Source organism: Oncorhynchus keta, chromosome 37, assembly GCF_023373465.1.
Source record: "Oncorhynchus keta strain PuntledgeMale-10-30-2019 chromosome 37, Oket_V2, whole genome shotgun sequence".
Classification (NCBI taxonomy): Eukaryota; Metazoa; Chordata; class Actinopteri; order Salmoniformes; family Salmonidae; genus Oncorhynchus; species Oncorhynchus keta.
The window spans coordinates 10,410,918-10,428,462 of NC_068457.1; the positions used below are offsets into that span (position 1 = coordinate 10,410,918).

Genomic DNA, 17,545 nt, shown 5'->3' on the forward strand with positions numbered 1-17,545 from the left:
TTTGTTGCCTCTCTGATTAATGCCTTGCCTGGTCTGTGAGCGGCCCTCTCTTGGCAGTTTTGTTGTGGTGCCATATTCTTTACATTTTTAAATAATGTATTTAATGGTGCTCCCTGGGGTGTTCAAAGTTTTGGAAACTTTTTTATAACCCAACCCTGACCTATACTTCTCCACAACTTTGTCCCTGACCTGTTTGGAGAGTTCCTTGGTCTTCATAGTGTCGCTTGCTTGGTGGTGCCACTTGCTTAGTGGTGTTGCAGACTCTGGTGCCTTTCAGAGCAGGTGTATATATACACTGAGATCATGTGACAGATCATGTGACACTTAGATTGCACACAGGTGAACTTTATTTAACTAATTATATGACTTCCGAAGGTAATCGGTTGCACCAGCACCTTTTTTTGTAAGAGTGTACTGGTCTGTAAATCTTTCCAGAATGTAAACCAGAGCTTATTCACACTATCTAGTACACATCTGTAGAGCATCCTGGCACAAGGAATAGGATGTTTGCCACCTAAATCATGGAGGCAATATCTTATGGCGTAAAAATATGTGCTGGTGCACAAGCAGGCAACCTGGTCTCAAGGAAATTCGTAGAACTTGGTACGGGAAAATAATTCCACCGTTTAGTACGATATATTACCTTACATCAGGTTACAATAAGATCGGAATAGCGGTCATAGAATATCATACATATTAGAGGACGTATACTATCAAACATCTTATACGGCGGTACAATATCATACGACTTGGATAACGTTACCTATCATTCATCTATGTGGACATATACTATATGACTTTCTCTGAGACCAGGCTGCTTTTTGAGAGGTAATGACAAAGGTTATGACAATCTAAGTAAATTCAAATCAAATTATTTGTCACATGCGCCAAATATAACATTTCACCTTACAGTGAAATGCTTACTGAACCAGCCCTTAACCAACAATGCAGTTTTAATTAAAAATACCTAAAGAAAAATAAGAAATAAAGTAACAAATAATTAAGGAGCAGCAGTAAAATAACAATAGCGAGGCTATATACAGGGGGTACTGGTACAGAGTCAATGTGGAGGCTATATACAGGGGTTACCGGTACAGAGTCAATGTGGAGGCTATATACAGCGGGTACTGGTACAGAGTCAATGTGCGGGGGCACTGGTTTGTCGAGGTAATTGAGGTAATATATACATATGGATAGACTTATTAAAGTGACTCTCCCTAACTTATGCATAGATAATAACAGAGAGTATCAGCAGCATAACAGGTGGGGGGGGGGATGCAAGTAGTCTGGGTAGCCATTTGATTAGATATTCAGGAGTCTTATGGCTTGGGGTTAAATGCTATTTAGAAGTCTCTTGGACTTAGACTTGGCGCTCCGGTATCACTTGCCATGCGGTAGCAGAGAGAACAGTCTATGACTAGGGTGGTTGGCTGGAGTCTTTAACATTTTTTAGGGCCTTCCTCTGACACCGCCTGGTATTTAGGTCCTGGATGGCAGGAGGCTTGGCCCTAGTGATGTACTGGGCCGTATGCACTACCCTCTGTAGTGCCTTGTGGTTGGAGGCCGAGTAGCCATACCAGGCAGTGATGCAACCAGTTAGGATGTTCTCAGTGGTGCAGCTGTAGAACCTTTTTAGGATCTGAGGACACATGCCAAATCTTTTCAGTCTCCTGAGGGGAATAGGTTTTGTCGTGCCCTCTTCACGACTGTGTCTTGGTGTGCTTGGACCGTGTTAGTTTGTTGGTGATGTGGACACCAAGGGACTTGAAGCTCTCAACCTGCTCCACTACAGCCCCGTCAATGAGAATGGGGGTTAAGGTTAGGAAGGGTTAGAAAGGGTTAGCATAAATTCTACAGTTGTCCACGACACAACTTGAACACGCAACCGTTGGATTGCTAGATGGTTCCGGCATACGCACACCCATCCTCGCCAACCAACCTCCCTACTTTGGTTTCTGTCCAAAGGTACCGGACCATTAGTACATATCATACATGTTGGAGGTGCACACAAATACGTATAATATCCTTCGTAAGGATCTGAGGCCAGCCTGAAGCAGGAGCAAGCAGGAATAGACAGTATGTAAGGACAGCAAAAGTCACGAATAGGCAGGAGAGGACATGTTCAGTTTTTCCTCCTTTGTGAGCTTCTTGTGACCTGGCCAACCTTTGGAGAGAATCACACAGCTGTGAGACTGTCCTTGCCCAATTGTAGGCCATCAGGTGAAAGTGAACCTCACAAAAACACAATCTCTACAAGACTTTAAAAAATAATAATAATTGGTTGCTGTGGACAGACTGCCTCAAAGCAACTAAAAGCAATGCCATTGTGACCTTTATATAAAATGCTACTTATTTTCTCCTTATATTCACACCTGATCTGATTCAACAAGTGAGATATTGTCACGGCTGATGAAAGGAGCGGACCAAGGTGCAGCGTGGTGAGCGTACATGTTCTTTAATTAAGAAAAGACGCAGAACAAAACAATACACACTACAAAACAAAACCGTGAAGCGTAAGGCTAAGTGTCATAAAGAAAGTCAACTTCCCACAAACACAGGTGGGGAAAAAGCTACCTAAGTATGGTTCCCAATCAGAGATAACGATAGACAGTTGCCCCTGATTGAGAACCATACCCGGCCAAAACATAGAGATAGAAAATCATAGAAACACAAAACATAGAAATGCCCACCCCAACTCACGCCCTGACCAAACCAAAATAGAGACGTAAAAAGGATCTCCAAGGTCAGGGCGTGACAGATATGTCAAGGGCAGAGCAGGATAAAGTATAAATGTAACATACTGAATGCATTTATTGAATGCTCATTCACCAGCCTCAGAAGGATCATAATTGTATCACCTTGTTGCAGGAATTCAAACTTGTGGTGGATTTGATATTTTAAAATGTTTCTGAAGTTTGTAATTTCCACTTTGAAATTTCAGACTTGATTTTCCCGAACAAAAAAATTAACATCCCCTACAAAAATATAACTATAATCCACATAATATTTCACATTTCTTTGTTGCAGGTTGCTTTTCCGAATAGTTTGTTTTAATATCTACTGTATGTTTTGGCATGCACATTGATTGATTAATTGATCTCATACTACACAAAGATAAATAAAAACATTCTTAACTAATCCAATCTGTAATTGGTTGGACTTATTCCGCTCGTTATTGAGATGGTTGTCAGTTTAGACGGTTTAGGTAATCCCATTTATAAATCTTCCCTACCTTGGCAGTCATTCTAACTGTCATTAAAAGTTCAAATTGTTTGGATTTCCTAATTCTAATGATGGGAAACCGAGGCTTTCTGAAGGCTTCGGTGCTTTCACCAAATTGTGGCGAAAAATGGTTTGTTTCTCAGAGCTTCATTATCTGTTCACAATGCACATTAGTGACATCTGCAGGTCAGCAATAAATAGCAGAGTGTGATTATCAGATGGTTTTTTTCTCCACTGTTTTCATTAAAACTTTGTGGTGCACCGGTAAATCGTTGGCAGTGGTAGCCTATAAATTGGAATTCCAATTTTCCTAAGCTACTAGTCAGGTGAAACTTTTTGTCGGTGATTGAAAGCAGAATTGAAAAAAGCACCGGAACCTCGGCAAAATCAGTGGGATCTCGCATTTTCCGAAAAGAACGTGCTCAAATGAAGCTTCGGACTTCAGTGATGACGTACTTCTGATAAAGTGATACACGCATCAGCACACTGCTTCGAAACTAGCTGCTTAGCGATTTCGACACATGCCTAACTCTGGCTGGATTCCAATAGGAATTATATAACACTTTGCAAGCCAGCATAATATGATTTGCCGATGTGGCCTGCAAACCAGGAGTTTCAGGCCACTGTGTTATGGTAGAACAAGGCTGTCGAAGTATGGTATTTTCAGAAAAATTAATTTTTTGTCATATAATAAATAATGTAATTTTTATAATAAAATATTAACTTGGTGAAGGCTATGGAACTGGAAGCTATCAAATGCAACAGCCATGTCTCTGTCACTAGAAAAAACAGTCATGGGTGGTACTGGTACCTAAAAGAAAGTCGCTCAAAAAGCACCCTGGGAAATATATATGCAAATAAGGCTCTACATCGTACAGTGTTAATCCAACATCCCTAAACGTGTTACTTTAACACAATAGATGTTAACACTGAGAAAGTGTAATAGCATCAGCTCTAATAAAGTATTCATTTGTCTGAATTTGCAAAACCCAAGGTGTTAGTGACGCAACAATCTAGGGGTGTTTGTTTTTTAACCCTATTTTGGTGGGTTCATATCTAGTTACTAAGAAAGTGTTAAATGTGCTGTGTAGGAGTGCTTATTCAGACTGAATAGTATATTCAGACTGATAGTATAAACCCATGTATACTACTCATTCTACGCTGCATGCAGAATAAAATTAGACCTGGATTTCTCTGATATCATGACGCCAGGGGATTAAATCTGCCTTTGAATATCTTAAAACTTGTCTCATTTGAAAGAAGACCATCTTCTGTTTGTGTATGCATTGTATATTTTCTGTACATTTACTCATCTACTCTACAGTCTTTTGGGATAGTGAGTTTCTAGATGTTTCTAGAGGTTTTATAGATGCTACCATTTTTCAGATCTGTGCACTTTTAATTGGAATTTGGGTAACAATAAGACCACGTATCTACTGTTGTGTAACAGACCAGGTAATGTCATTAAAAAGTTATTATGCACACTCTAGTAAGTCTAATAAGAATGGCACAGGATATGTACAGATCTCCAATACAGCAAAACAACATTCCATTGTCAGATGTATGTTTAGTTATCAAATTCCGAACAACTTCATTGGCATGGCAATAAATGTTGTATTTCACATAGAATCTATCTTTACCATGATTTAATTGGATCCAGTTATCTTTGTATTAAACCTGAAACTAGTCCTTCAAAAGTGCCTTTCAATTACATGAAAACACACAAACAACAAACCGTTGATTTTGGATGGCGTATTTCTCGTGTCCAACCTGTGTTGGTGAAAACTCAGAGCTTATTTACGTAAAGCTGTTCTAAACCTTCCATCTGGCCTAATAGGGTTGTGGCTGCATGTGTACCCACAGAAAACAGATGTTGACTGGCCTTGCCAGTGCCTTGCCAGCCAACCCAACTGAGCACTGCATTATGTTATCTATGGAACAATGCTCTTATATCATCCAGGATGCACTTAAGCGTGTGTGTGTGTGTGCGTGCGTGCGTGCGTGCGTGTGTGTGTGTGTGTGTGTTTAAAAATAAAATAAAAATGTAACGGTGCCAACATTATTGGACGCATTTTTAAAAATTTAATTAGACATTTAATGAGAGAAGAAACCAAAAGTATGAAAGTACAGAGAGAGCAGCAAGATCTGAAATATTATCGCAAATAAGTGATGAATAAATAAAATGACATGATTTATTAATTGGTTTCGAGTATCTGACCGTCCAATTTCAAATGGATACTGTTATAACATGAATAACACCACTTTCAGTCCGAATGACCTTGCTGGATTAATGGTGCAGAGATGATATGAGATAGATTAGGATTAGGTTTAGTATATGATGACTAACACGTTACAATGCAATAATCTGTGCTAGGCAATCACAATCAAATGCCAAGCAGCGTCTAATTAAATATAGGGCTTATGAGTTCATTATGGCATCTGAACTGAACAATCTATATGCGTCCAAATTGTTGGTCTCATGTGTTGATGCTATAGTGTGAAAGCACAGCGGGATATGCAAGTCCTGGCAAACGCTTGGGCGTCCGGGGAGCTGTCTGTGGTGCTGAATCTCTCTCTCGCTCTCTTTCTCTTCTATTTGACACTTACTTTCTCTCACACACACACACACGCGCGCGCGCGCGCTTTCAAATGAAGCAGGTGAGATGCTCACTGCGTGCTCAAAATTCTGATTGATTTCAAATTGGAGTCGCGACGAGGCTTGTGCGTCGGAACGCACCAGAAGTAACCACCAATCCTTGAAGAACGTAAAGCTATTGTCCTTATAAATAGCGACTTGTGTTGCCTTGGAAACAAGGTCTTTAAGATTATATTTGTGAGAGGGTCTCTACGATTTAATCACATGGCTTTTACAAAAATATTTCGAGGGTAGAGCTGGAAAGCGACAGGAACATTCTGAGTCCTGGGGCACACACAGGATCTATATTCTTGAGACCACAGGCAGATGCTGTACCGCAACTTGGATATTATGCCTGCTGTGTTGGCGAACATGAGCTCGAGAAGCGCCTCGTGGTTCTATATAGTCAGTTACTTTGTTTTAAGTATTTTTGGATCCATACATGCAGCAAGTAAGTCAATTGCAAGTCTGTTTACAGCAGGCTAACCTTGTCCATATCGTTGTTTAAGGTTGGCAAATATGTCTGCCACACTCTGACACGCATCCAACTCAAGTTTCGTTGTGATATTTGAGAGGTGTGTATATATAACATTTTCCCATACTAACTCTGGTAGGCTATTGTTTTAACACATTAGGACACTTATGTTAGGCTAAGAAAATGCATTTGGTGGGCTTTGGACGAATATTCAATTGTCTTATATACAATTGCATGGAGTCTATGTCGACTTCAAGTTGACAAGTGTTAAATGCTCACTAGGCTACTCAATGTAACTGTTTTGGAGGAGTCAGGGGAAGTAGGCTACTGTCTCAGGTGGTTTGCTGGGACATTCCCTCTTTCCCTCCTGGTGGTAGTGTTTCACACTGTTGTTCACTGTAAGGTATAAAATAACCAAGATCCTCTTTCAGATAATTGCAATGGACCATTGCTATCCGTTTTGCCTGAGTCCTCCTTCGAAAGCTCTTCAACATCCTCCAGCAGTCAGCTGCCTCACTCTGCTAAGCTGAACAGAAGAGAGGGTAAGTGTTGCCCTGTTCACTGGAAGCAAAATATTGTCAGTTCTAGTGAGGGATTTGGCTGTATTGGCCGGCATCATTAGAATATGAAGATTCAGAGTGTTTAATAGTCACATGTACAGGGTTGCAGGTGTGACTGCGGGGTAAAGTGGAAATCGTAGGCTCCGGGCTCCGACATACAGGACCAAGGGAAATAAAATCATGAAAATTGTGATAAAAAAAACAGCAGAAGAAATAGCACTATATACATCATAACTCTAGCAGTGATTCAAAAATATGTGTCCATTGGGGTGGAGGCTGTTGAGAGGGAGGGGGGGGGGGACTGTTGGGGGGAGGGGGGGGGACCATAGGGGGAGCAGCATGACCATAGGGGGAGCAGCATGACCATTGAGTGAGCAGCATGACCATTGAGTGAGCAGCATGACCATTGAGTGAGCAGCATGACCATTGAGTGAGCAGCATGACCATTGAGTGAGCAGCATGACCATTGAGTGAGCAGCATGACCATTGAGTGGGTGTGAGGACCAAGTGAAATAAAAACAATAACAATTATGCTCAAACAAAAGACATAAATAATATACATATTAACAGCTGCAACAGTGATGAATGCCGTTGTTAATTGTCACAGAGACACAGACGCGCACGCGCACACACACACACACGCACACACAAACACGGAGAGACACACACCCATTGTACCCTTTCCTGCACCAGGAGAGGGTGGCTGGGCCCCGGAGCGGTCAGACAGACAGCCGTGGCTCCAGCTGGACCTCAGGGAGAAGATGGAGGTCACGGCCATCGCTACACAGGGCCGCTCAGGGAGCTCTGACTGGGTGACCAGCTTTATGCTGCTGTTCAGTGACTCTGGCCTGGCTTGGAAGCAGTACGGACAGAGCGAAGACACTGGGGTGAGGCTCTGCCTGTCTGGCAGGTTGATGTTTATTGTCATGAGTCATGCCCTGGAGGCAAGGAAGCGGCTTTTCCCGCTAGATGGGCCAGCTGCAAAGTCAAAATTGGCTGTCGTATAAATTCATGAAAACTCAAATGTTACCATGTCATTGGATTTAGGTTAAAAGTTGGGTGAAAATAATATGAAATTCTGTTCCTCCGAATAGAGGGCATTTGAAGTTGACATGTCCCTTCAAAAAGCATAATGAGAAAAACAAGATTTGTGTAAGAAGTAGGGATTCATTTCAGGTCTTAACGGGAATCCTTCAGTGGCAGATATAAGACATTTTAAAGCTTTAAATTAGAGATTTTGGTTAAGTACATCACAGAAAAGTAGAATGCTGAAATGAAATGTTTTTCTGTAATTGAAGGAAGAAAATAGGAAGAAAATCAGAAAGAATGAAAATCACACTTCTGAAAATACTAAATGTAAACTTTTGTTCACCTCATCTACCCCCAGCTATTTTCTGCTCTCTGTACTCTCCCCCCAGAAGCTTCGGGTGGCCGCTTGAGAGTTACACAGAGCATAAAACACAGTCAACACAGTCTTCTGCCCTCTAGGGTCCAAGCTCTGCTGCCTTCCTTTTTGCTTGACTTGAATAACTTTATTTTGGGGGGTTTGTTTTATTTGAACAACTTCTGAATTGATTTGTGTGGCCACTGGGCCCACCAGAGACAGAGGTCGCTATTGCTTCTTCTCGTGCTGAAAAGCGAAACAAATGGGCTCAGATGGGCTTAGGCCTCCACAGAAGAACCAATACAAGTCATAAAAGAGCTTCATCCTCCCCTTAAATCTCATGTTCCTCCTCATTCTTCTCTAACGTTTTGGGGAAGAAATAGAAAAACTGCATCTTGACGCAAAAGCAAAGCCCTCAGTTGCCCCCGTCTGGTTACTATTCGTGGCTTTATTCCACACGATCTTTAAATGAATTATGACTTTTCATGATCTGTTACCAATTGTTAATTGATTTGAATGTGTTTTGACCAATCTAGAAAATATCTACTCTCCCGCTCCTCTTCCCAGCATACGTACACAGGGAACGCTAACTCAGAGGGTGTGGTCCAACACAAGCTGGTCCATTCCATCGCAGCGAGGTTCCTACGCTTCGTCCCACTGGACTGGAGCACTACAGGATGGATCGGCCTCAGAGTGGAGGTCTATGGCTGTGTATACAGTGAGTGGGTCATCCCATCAGGCTGTCTCTAGTCAGGATATTGTTTGTGTCAGTTGTTTGATCACCCGCAACCGCCCGACTGACTACATGTGAAAATCGGAGGCCCGCAAATATAGAAAATGTGCTGTACTCTGACTGTATGGCACATTTTCTATATCAGAGATGGCAAAAACATTTTTGACAGGCCTTTTTATGTTTCTGCTTATAATTTCAGATTTTTTTGTATGTTATTCATTACTCAACCTGTCTATAATTAGGTACATGCAGCTTCTCTTCTGTCATCATTTGTTGCTCTCGAAGACCAAATAAACCCTTGCTCACCAGAATAATGTCATAAATTGACAGAATTAATGCTTCAATCTAGTTGACATCACTAAAGTTTGTTTTCGCTTTTTCCTCTTTAATCTCTGCTTCTCTCGCGCAGCAAAGACGTTTAGGGACCGAGGAGAAAATGCAATAATGAAAAAAAAACTTGCCAGGGTCTGGGAGCACTAACAGAAAAGATTAAGAACACTATTTTGGTGTGTTGAGTCCAGTTAGGTGCAGAATTAGATACCTTCTCTTTCGGTGCCATTTCCTCCTTCTAAAGCAGGGCTGCCCAACCCTCTTCCTGTAGATCTACTGTCCCGTAGGTTTTCAGTCTAACCCTAATTTAGCATATCTGATTCAGCTAGTTCAGGTCTTGTTGAGCAGCTAATTCGTAGAATCAGGTGTGTTAATTAGGGTTGGACTGAAAACCCACAGGACGGGAGCTCTCCAGGAAGAGGGTTGGGCAGCCCTGCTCTAAAGCTTCTTAACACCTTTATAATGCTTTAAATCCTGTCTCGTGCAGAATTAAATCCATATTTCCGAAGTCTCTTAATGTTTCACGTTGTGTTATATATTTGCCATTTTATACCATTTTGGCAGACATTGTCAGGCGTAGTGTTCAAATCACCAGCAGCAGTAGCTGTAGATTGTCCTGAAAGAATTGAGGATTCTGCACCTGCCTCTTTTGTTGACAACCACGTTCTTCGTATTATTCTTTGGTATTATGGCGGTCAACAAACAAATGTTAAATGTGCCTGGCGCCACCTACAGTATTGGCTGTGTATCAGTCTACTATTTTGGTAGTATAAATTCATTACACTTTGTGAAAAAAATGCCCTACCAACTAACCCTACAGGTAGGTAGCCTAGTGGTTAGAGAGGTTGGGCCAGTAACTGAAAGGTTACTAGATCAAATCCCTGAGCTGACAAGGTAAAAATCTCTCATTTTGCTCCTGAACAAGTCAGTTGACCCACTGTTCCTAGGCTGTCATTGTAAATAAGAATTTGTTCATAACTGACTTGCCTCAATGAAATTAGTTTAATCACTACATTTTCTCTCTGGTTATCCTCATGAAAGATACTGTACTTACATTTTGAGCAACATGTTCATTTGGATTTATTCTAACATTATTTTTGGTCAAATGAAATGAGCAAATCATTGAAATGACTTTGACAATGTATTGAGAGGGGACACAGATGTGGGAGAAACAGATTGAAGGGAGCGTGGAATTTAACCCCGGTCTTCTGGTGGGGTGAGGAGTGATGTGTCTAAGTCAGCTGCGTTAAGCCTACCGCTATACCACGTGCTCTGCACGACTTGCATTCATTTTTATTAAGTATATAGTGCATTCGGGAAGTATTCAGACCCCTTTCCACATTATGTTACGTTACAGCCTCATTCTAAAAAAAGTTGTTTTTCTCCTCATCAATCTACACACAATACCCCATAATGGGGCGGCAGGGTAGCCTGGTGGTTAGAGCGTTGGACTTGTAACCGGAAAGTTGCAAGTTCAAATCACCCAGCTGACAATGTATAATACTTCCTGAATCCCCAAGCTGACAAGGTACAAATCTGTCGTGCTGCCCCTGAACAGGCAGTTGACTCACTGTTTCTAGGCCCTCATTGGAAATAAGAATTTGTTTTTAACTTGCCTAGTTAAATAAAAAAATGACAAAACAAAATAGATTTTTTTGAAATTTTAGCAAATGTATAAAAATGAAAAAATCAAATATCACATTTACAGAAGTATTCAGACCCTTTACGCAGTACTTTATTGAAGCACCTTTGGAAGCAATTACAGCCTTGCGTCTTCTTGGGTAGGACACTACAAGCTTGGCACACCTGTATTAGGGGAGTTTCTCCCATTCCTCTCTACAGATCCTCTCAAGCTCTCTCAGGTTGGATGGGGAGTGTAACTGCACAGCTATTTTCAGGTCTCTCCAGAGATGTTCGATCGGGTTCAAGTCCAGGCTCTGGCTGGGCCACTCAAAGACATTCTGAGACTTGTCCCGAAGCCACTCCTGTGTTGTCTTGGCTGTGTGCTTAGGGTCGTTGTCCTGTTGGAAGGTAACTCTTCACCCCAGTCTGAGGTCCTGAGCGCTCTGGAGCAGGTTTTCATCAAGGATCTATCTGTACTTTGCTCCGTTCATCTCTCCCTAGATCCTGACTAGTCTCTCAGTCCCTGCCACTGAAAAACATCCCCACAGCATGTGGCTGCCACCACCATGCTTCACCTTAGGGATGGAGCCAGGTTTCCCCCAGACGTGACGGAGCATGGTATTTAGGCCAAAGAGTTCAATCTTGGTTTCATCAGATCAGAGAATTTAGTTTCTTATGGTCTGCGAGTCTTTAGGTGGCTTTTGGCAAACTCCAAGTGGGCTGTCATGTGCCTTTTACTGAGGAATGGCTTCCGTCTGGCCACTCTACCAAAAAGGCCTGATTGGTGGAGTGCTGCAGAAATGGTTGTCCTTCTGGAAGGTTCTCCCATCTCCACAGAGGAACTCTGGAGCTCTTTCAGAGTGACCATCGGGTTGTTGGTCACCTCCCTGACCAAAGTCCTCCTCCCCCGATTGTTTTGCCGGGCGGACAGCTCTAGGAAGAGTCTTGGTGGTTCCAAACTTCTTCCATTTAATACTGATGAAGGCCAATGTGATCTTGGGGACCTACAACTCTGGATACATTTTTTGGTACCTTTCCCCAGATCTCTCCCTCGACACAATCCTATCTTGGAGCGCTACTGACAATTCCTTCAACCTCATGGCTTGGCTTTTGCTCTGACATGCACTGTCAACTGTGGGACCTTATATAAACTTTCCAAATCATGTTCATTCAATTATATTTACAACAGGTGGACTCCAATCAAGTTGTAGAGAAGTCTCAAGGATGATCAATGGAAACAGGATGCACCTGAGCTCAATTTTGAGTCTCATAGGAAAGGGTCTGAATACTTATGTAAATAGGGTATTTCTGTTTTTCATTTGTAATCCACTTGCAAACATTTCTAAAAAGCAGTTTTCACTTTGTCATTATGGGTTATCGTGTTTAGATTGATAATAATATATTTTTTAAATAAATTTTAGAATAAGGCTGTAACGTAACAAAATGTGGAAAAATGGAAGAGATCTGAATACTTTCGGAATGCACTGTATGTTGGTTGTTTTGCGGAGTCAATTTCTATTGACCCCAGAATAATTTCTTACAGTGTTGCTGTGTGGTAGAGCGGGTGATATTCCAACAAAATATACTATGTTATTGCCCCTCCCCTAGTTTCTAATCTGTCCCAATAAAGCATTGAAAAAATGAAGGTGGAATTCAACAACAAAAAATGATCCATAGGCCCTTATCGTCAATCAATAAACCATTAATTGTATGAGAAACATGCACTGAAACCCCCACAAAATTTTCACAACACTCTTAAAAATACCATTATTCAAGTTGAAGAACCACTTTGGGGGGTGTTTCAGACTATTTTGTTTCTGTTTTACAACACATTCTGTGTATTAAAACACTCGCATTGGGTTTACATTCAAACACCCCCTAAACACCAGATCTCAGATTAGGTATACTACTTTTCATGGTCATTTTTTACAGTGCACCTGCCCTTCCTCCACACAATATATATATGTGTGTGTGTGTGTGTGTGTGTGTGTGTGTGTGTGTGTGTGTGTGTGTGTGTGTGTGTGTGTGTGTGTGTGTGTGTGTGTGTGTGTGTGTGTGTGTGTGTGTGTGTGTGTGTGTGTGTGTGTGTGTGTGTGTGTGTGTGTGTGTGTGTGATTATACACTAATGCACTATAAAGCATTAGCACTCATTTTAACGTTATGCTGATATTCAGTAGATGGGTAATCTGACTGTGCTTTCTTCATCCACTATTGGTTCACAGAGTCAGATGTGGCAAACTTCAACGGCAGGAGTGCTCTGTTGTACCGGTTTAACCAGAAGTCCCAGAGAACGGTGAAGGATGTGATCTCCCTCAGGTTTAAGAGCTACGGGGCAGACGGGGTGCTGGTGCACGGGGAGGGACACAGAGGAGACTACCTGACATTGGAGCTGCACCACGGGACCCTGGCTCTGCACCTCAACCTGGGTAAGCACAGTCCAATTGTCCCAAAGCACTATTCCCTTATATTCTATCATTAGGACAAAATCAAATGTACAGTATGACATGCTGATTCTGAAGACTCCTCATTGAACCTCTGTGTGTTGTACTCTTCTTCTTCCCTCCTGCTCCTCCTCCTCTTCCTCCTCCTCCTCCCTCTCTCTAGACGACGCTAAGCTCTACCCCAGCAGTGCGAATGTGTCAGTGTTCCTGGGCTGTCTCCTGGATGACCAGCTCTGGCACTACGTCCTAGTTAAACGCTCCAACAAGCAGGTCAACCTCACCATGGACGGGCACACACGTCACCTCAGCACCACAGGTGTGGAAGACTCACTGGAGGTGGACTATGAGGTGCGTCATCACTCCTTAAATGTACTGTATTTCATTAGAGCCATTGCAAACTATGCGCCGTAAATCATTCATTCATCTGTACATTACTGAATGAAATATATTTGGATGTTTTTTAGGGGTGTGATCAAATCAGTAATATTTTGTTTTGAACCCACTCTCTTTGTGTCTCAAAGCTCAGCTTTGGAGGGATTCCTATACCCGGTAAACCAGGAAGCTTCCTGAGGAAGAACTTCCATGGCTGCATAGAGAACCTCTACTATAATGGAGTCAACATTATCAACCTGGCCAAGCGACGCAAGCTCCAGATCCACAGTGTGGTAGGTATACTTTAGATAAAGCATACTGTATGCACACGCTGCACTCCAACAAGAATGACCATTCATTAAAATAATTAAATCAATTACGCCTAAATGAACCAGTATGGATGAATGTGGGGTGTTTTGCATTAAAAAACCAGGCGGTTCGAGCCCTGAATGCTGATACTCTGAAAGCCGTGGTATATCAGACCATATAGCATTGGTATGATAGAAACATATATTTTTTGCTGGTTTAATTACGTTGGTAACAAGTTTATAATAGCAATGAGGCATCTCGGGGGTTTGTGGTATATAGCCAATATATCATGACTAAGGGCTGTATCAAGACACCGCGCTTTGTGTCGTGCATAAAAGCAGCCCTTAGCCGTGGAATATTGGTTATATACCACATCTCCTCGGGCCGTATTGCTTAATTATAAATTAGTTTTGTGTCATGAAGGTTCACACCTCTCAAAATACATTTAGAAAACTACAATGCTGGAAGACAATGCATATATACAATTGAATGGTGGTTAGGAGGAGGCAAAGTAGATGACGTTTTCTCAGTCCATTACAGAACGCCTCTGCTCGGTCTATTTTAATATAATAATGTACAGCTATCTCTAGAACCCTTTGGTGACCAATTACAGGCGGGCGCTGAGCCATGGACACCCACTCCCTCCCAGCCGACGGTGAGCACTGTCTGTGGAGGTAATGTGTATGTCCCAAATGGCACCCTATTACCCATATAGTGGTCGACAAAAGTAGTGCACTGTAAAGGGAATAGGGTGTCATTTGAGGCGCATCCCAACGTGAATATGTGGTCGATAGACATGTTGAGGAGGCGGCAGTAATGAGAAATTAAAGGAAGCCACTGTTGTCATTCTTTTTAGCCCACCTGGGCAACTGTGCAGAAGGCGTACCTGGCACATTGCACAGAAGCCACTTTTGATTTTGGACAATACTTGCCCATTATTGGCCCTCTTTATCATTCAGCTTATCATTCTTATCATTTATCATTTATTTATTCATATCATTTATCATTCTTGCTGCTGGTGATTCTCTGATCCACCTCTACGCAGACAACACCATTCTGTATACTTCTGGCCCTTCTTTGGACACTGTGTTACCTCCAGACGATCTTCAATTCCATACAACTCTCCTTCAATGGCCTCCAACTGCTCTTATATGCAAGTTAAACTAAATGCATGCTATTCAATCGATTACTGCCCGCACCTGCTCGCCCGTCTAGCATCACTACTCTGGACGGCTCTGACTTAGAATATGTGGACAACTACAAATACCTAGGTGTCTCGTTAGACTGTATACTCTCCTTCCAGACTCACATTAAGCTTCTCCAATCCAAAATTGTATCCTTCACTCATGCTGCTAAACATACCCTAGTAAAACTGATCCTCGATTTCGCCGATGTCATTTACAAAATTGCCTCCAACACTCTGCTCAAAAAATTGGATGTAGTCTATCACAGTGCCATCCGTTTTGTCACCAAAGCTCTGTCGTGTCTTTGGCTATGCCAGATTAAGTGATATGACATCCTATTCTATAAAATAATTTCTCCGTAATGAATATTACCTGATTGAGCTAATTATGTAAATGTAATTAACTAGAGAGTCGGGGCACCACAAAATAATATTTATAGAGCTGTTATCTTCCGAATAAAGACCTAGTAATATTTTACATCAATAGCAGTCAATATTAATCGTCACCTTAATTCAGTCTCATCTGAAAGTTGTAAATTCTTGGTTATCTGCACGAACCCTGGCTAACAAGTTTAATCAGCAATACAAAATTGGGTTTAATTATTTATTTACTAAATACCTAACTAATCACACAGAATTACATATACACATAATTAATCATAACTTGATTACAAATTACGTCATAAAGGAAAACGTCCCAGCTGGTTACACAAAAGAAAAGGAACTGGGTTTGAGTGAAAGAGCGGGAAGACTGAGGGACACAGGGAGAAGTTGTGCTATTGTAAATACAGTATTTTATGCATTCTAAATTACCACCCATTTGGAAAAGGAAAATGCAATAAATATTTACTCTGAGCTGCGCTTCGGTAGGTTGGTGGTAGATGGAAGGCCGTGTTGCCCACCCGAGTCCTTTGAAGAATGTATCTGCTGGTAAATTGAATACGTTGTGTGGTAGACGGGATACTCTGTCTGTTCCTTCCTAACCTGTGTTTGCAGCTGCTGTTGCTAACTTAACGGCTAGGAGGTATCACTTCTGTAGTGAATAAGAGTTCAAAGTTCATACCATTCACAACCAAAGCTCACGCTGATGTTGGCTTCGTTCTGTAGTTATTATCTGAACCATTCTGACATCGGACCGTCGTCCTCACATCCTCGGAACAGGAGGTTATATGGTCGTCAAGGCTTTAAATAGGAAGGGAGAAAAGGGGTGTGTTTCATAGTTTACAACCTACATGTATGTCTCCTCACGTGGGCGGGCCACTTAGTCAGGCCTAATTCACTCATGAAAACCCAATTCTCACATTTTAGAAGCTAAAATCACATTTCATCCCATCACGAATAATTTCATATTCAAACATCTATATTGAACAACAATTCCATGTGAATCCGATAACTCTGATGTGTAGACTTTACACTGTAGAGTTTGTCATCTTATCATTGATGAGAATGTCTCAGATAACAACCGACATCATATTCATTAAGTACCACTGCATATGTTCAATTGGTCGGATTACCAGAATATAAGTGAATGTAAGTGCTGTGCTTGTTGAATGTCCTTCCCTAAAAGCGTACTGCAAGTCCATTGTCAATATGTTTAGTGTAAAATAGCATTGTATCTGGTTAAACACATATTTAAGGGTTGGTAACAGGCTGATTGGTTGGCTATTTGAGCCAGTAAAGGGGGCTTTACTATTCTTAGGTAGCGGAATGACTTTTGCTTCCCTCCAGGCCTGAGGGCACACAATATCTAGTGTGGATATAGTGAAGATATGGCAAATAGGAGTGGCAATATCGTCCGCTATTATCCTCAGTCATTTGTCATCCAAGTTGTCAGACCCCGGTGGCTTGTCATTGCTGATAGACAACAATACTTTTTTCACCTGTTCCACACTCACTTTAGGAAATTCAAAAGTACAATTTTTGTCTTTCATAATTTGGTCAGATATACTTGGATGTGTAGTGTCAGCGTTTGTTGCTGGCATGTCATCCCTAAGTTTGCTAATCTTGCCAGTGAAAAAAACATGAAAGTAGTTGGCAATATCAGTCAGTTTTGTGATGAATGAGCCATCTGATTCAATGAACGATGGAGATAAGTTTGCATTTTTTCCCAAAATGTTATTGATGGTGCTCCAAAGCTTTTTTACTGACATTCTTTATGTAATTTATCTTTGTTTCATAGTGTAGTTTCTTATTCTTTTTATTCAGTTTAGCCACACGATTTCTCAATTTTCAGTACGTTTGCCAATCGGTTGTGCAGCCAGACTTATTTGCCATTCCT

At 41.5% G+C, this 17,545-nt stretch overlaps 1 protein-coding gene across 1 annotated transcript in view; it reads left to right on the forward strand.

Annotated features, from left to right (window-relative positions):
* The first annotated feature begins 5,917 nt into the window (after positions 1-5,917).
* Positions 5,918-17,545, forward strand: part of LOC118370168 (contactin-associated protein-like 5) — a 28,617-nt gene continuing 16,989 nt past the window's right edge. The window contains exons 1-7 of the mRNA XM_035755022.2: positions 5,918-6,308; positions 6,764-6,874; positions 7,586-7,779; positions 8,844-8,994; positions 13,185-13,388; positions 13,567-13,751; positions 13,925-14,068. Coding sequence (XP_035610915.2) covers positions 6,185-6,308; positions 6,764-6,874; positions 7,586-7,779; positions 8,844-8,994; positions 13,185-13,388; positions 13,567-13,751; positions 13,925-14,068 — 1,113 coding nt within the window. The 5' untranslated portion in view covers positions 5,918-6,184. The remainder of the gene's footprint in view (positions 6,309-6,763; positions 6,875-7,585; positions 7,780-8,843; positions 8,995-13,184; positions 13,389-13,566; positions 13,752-13,924; positions 14,069-17,545) is intronic.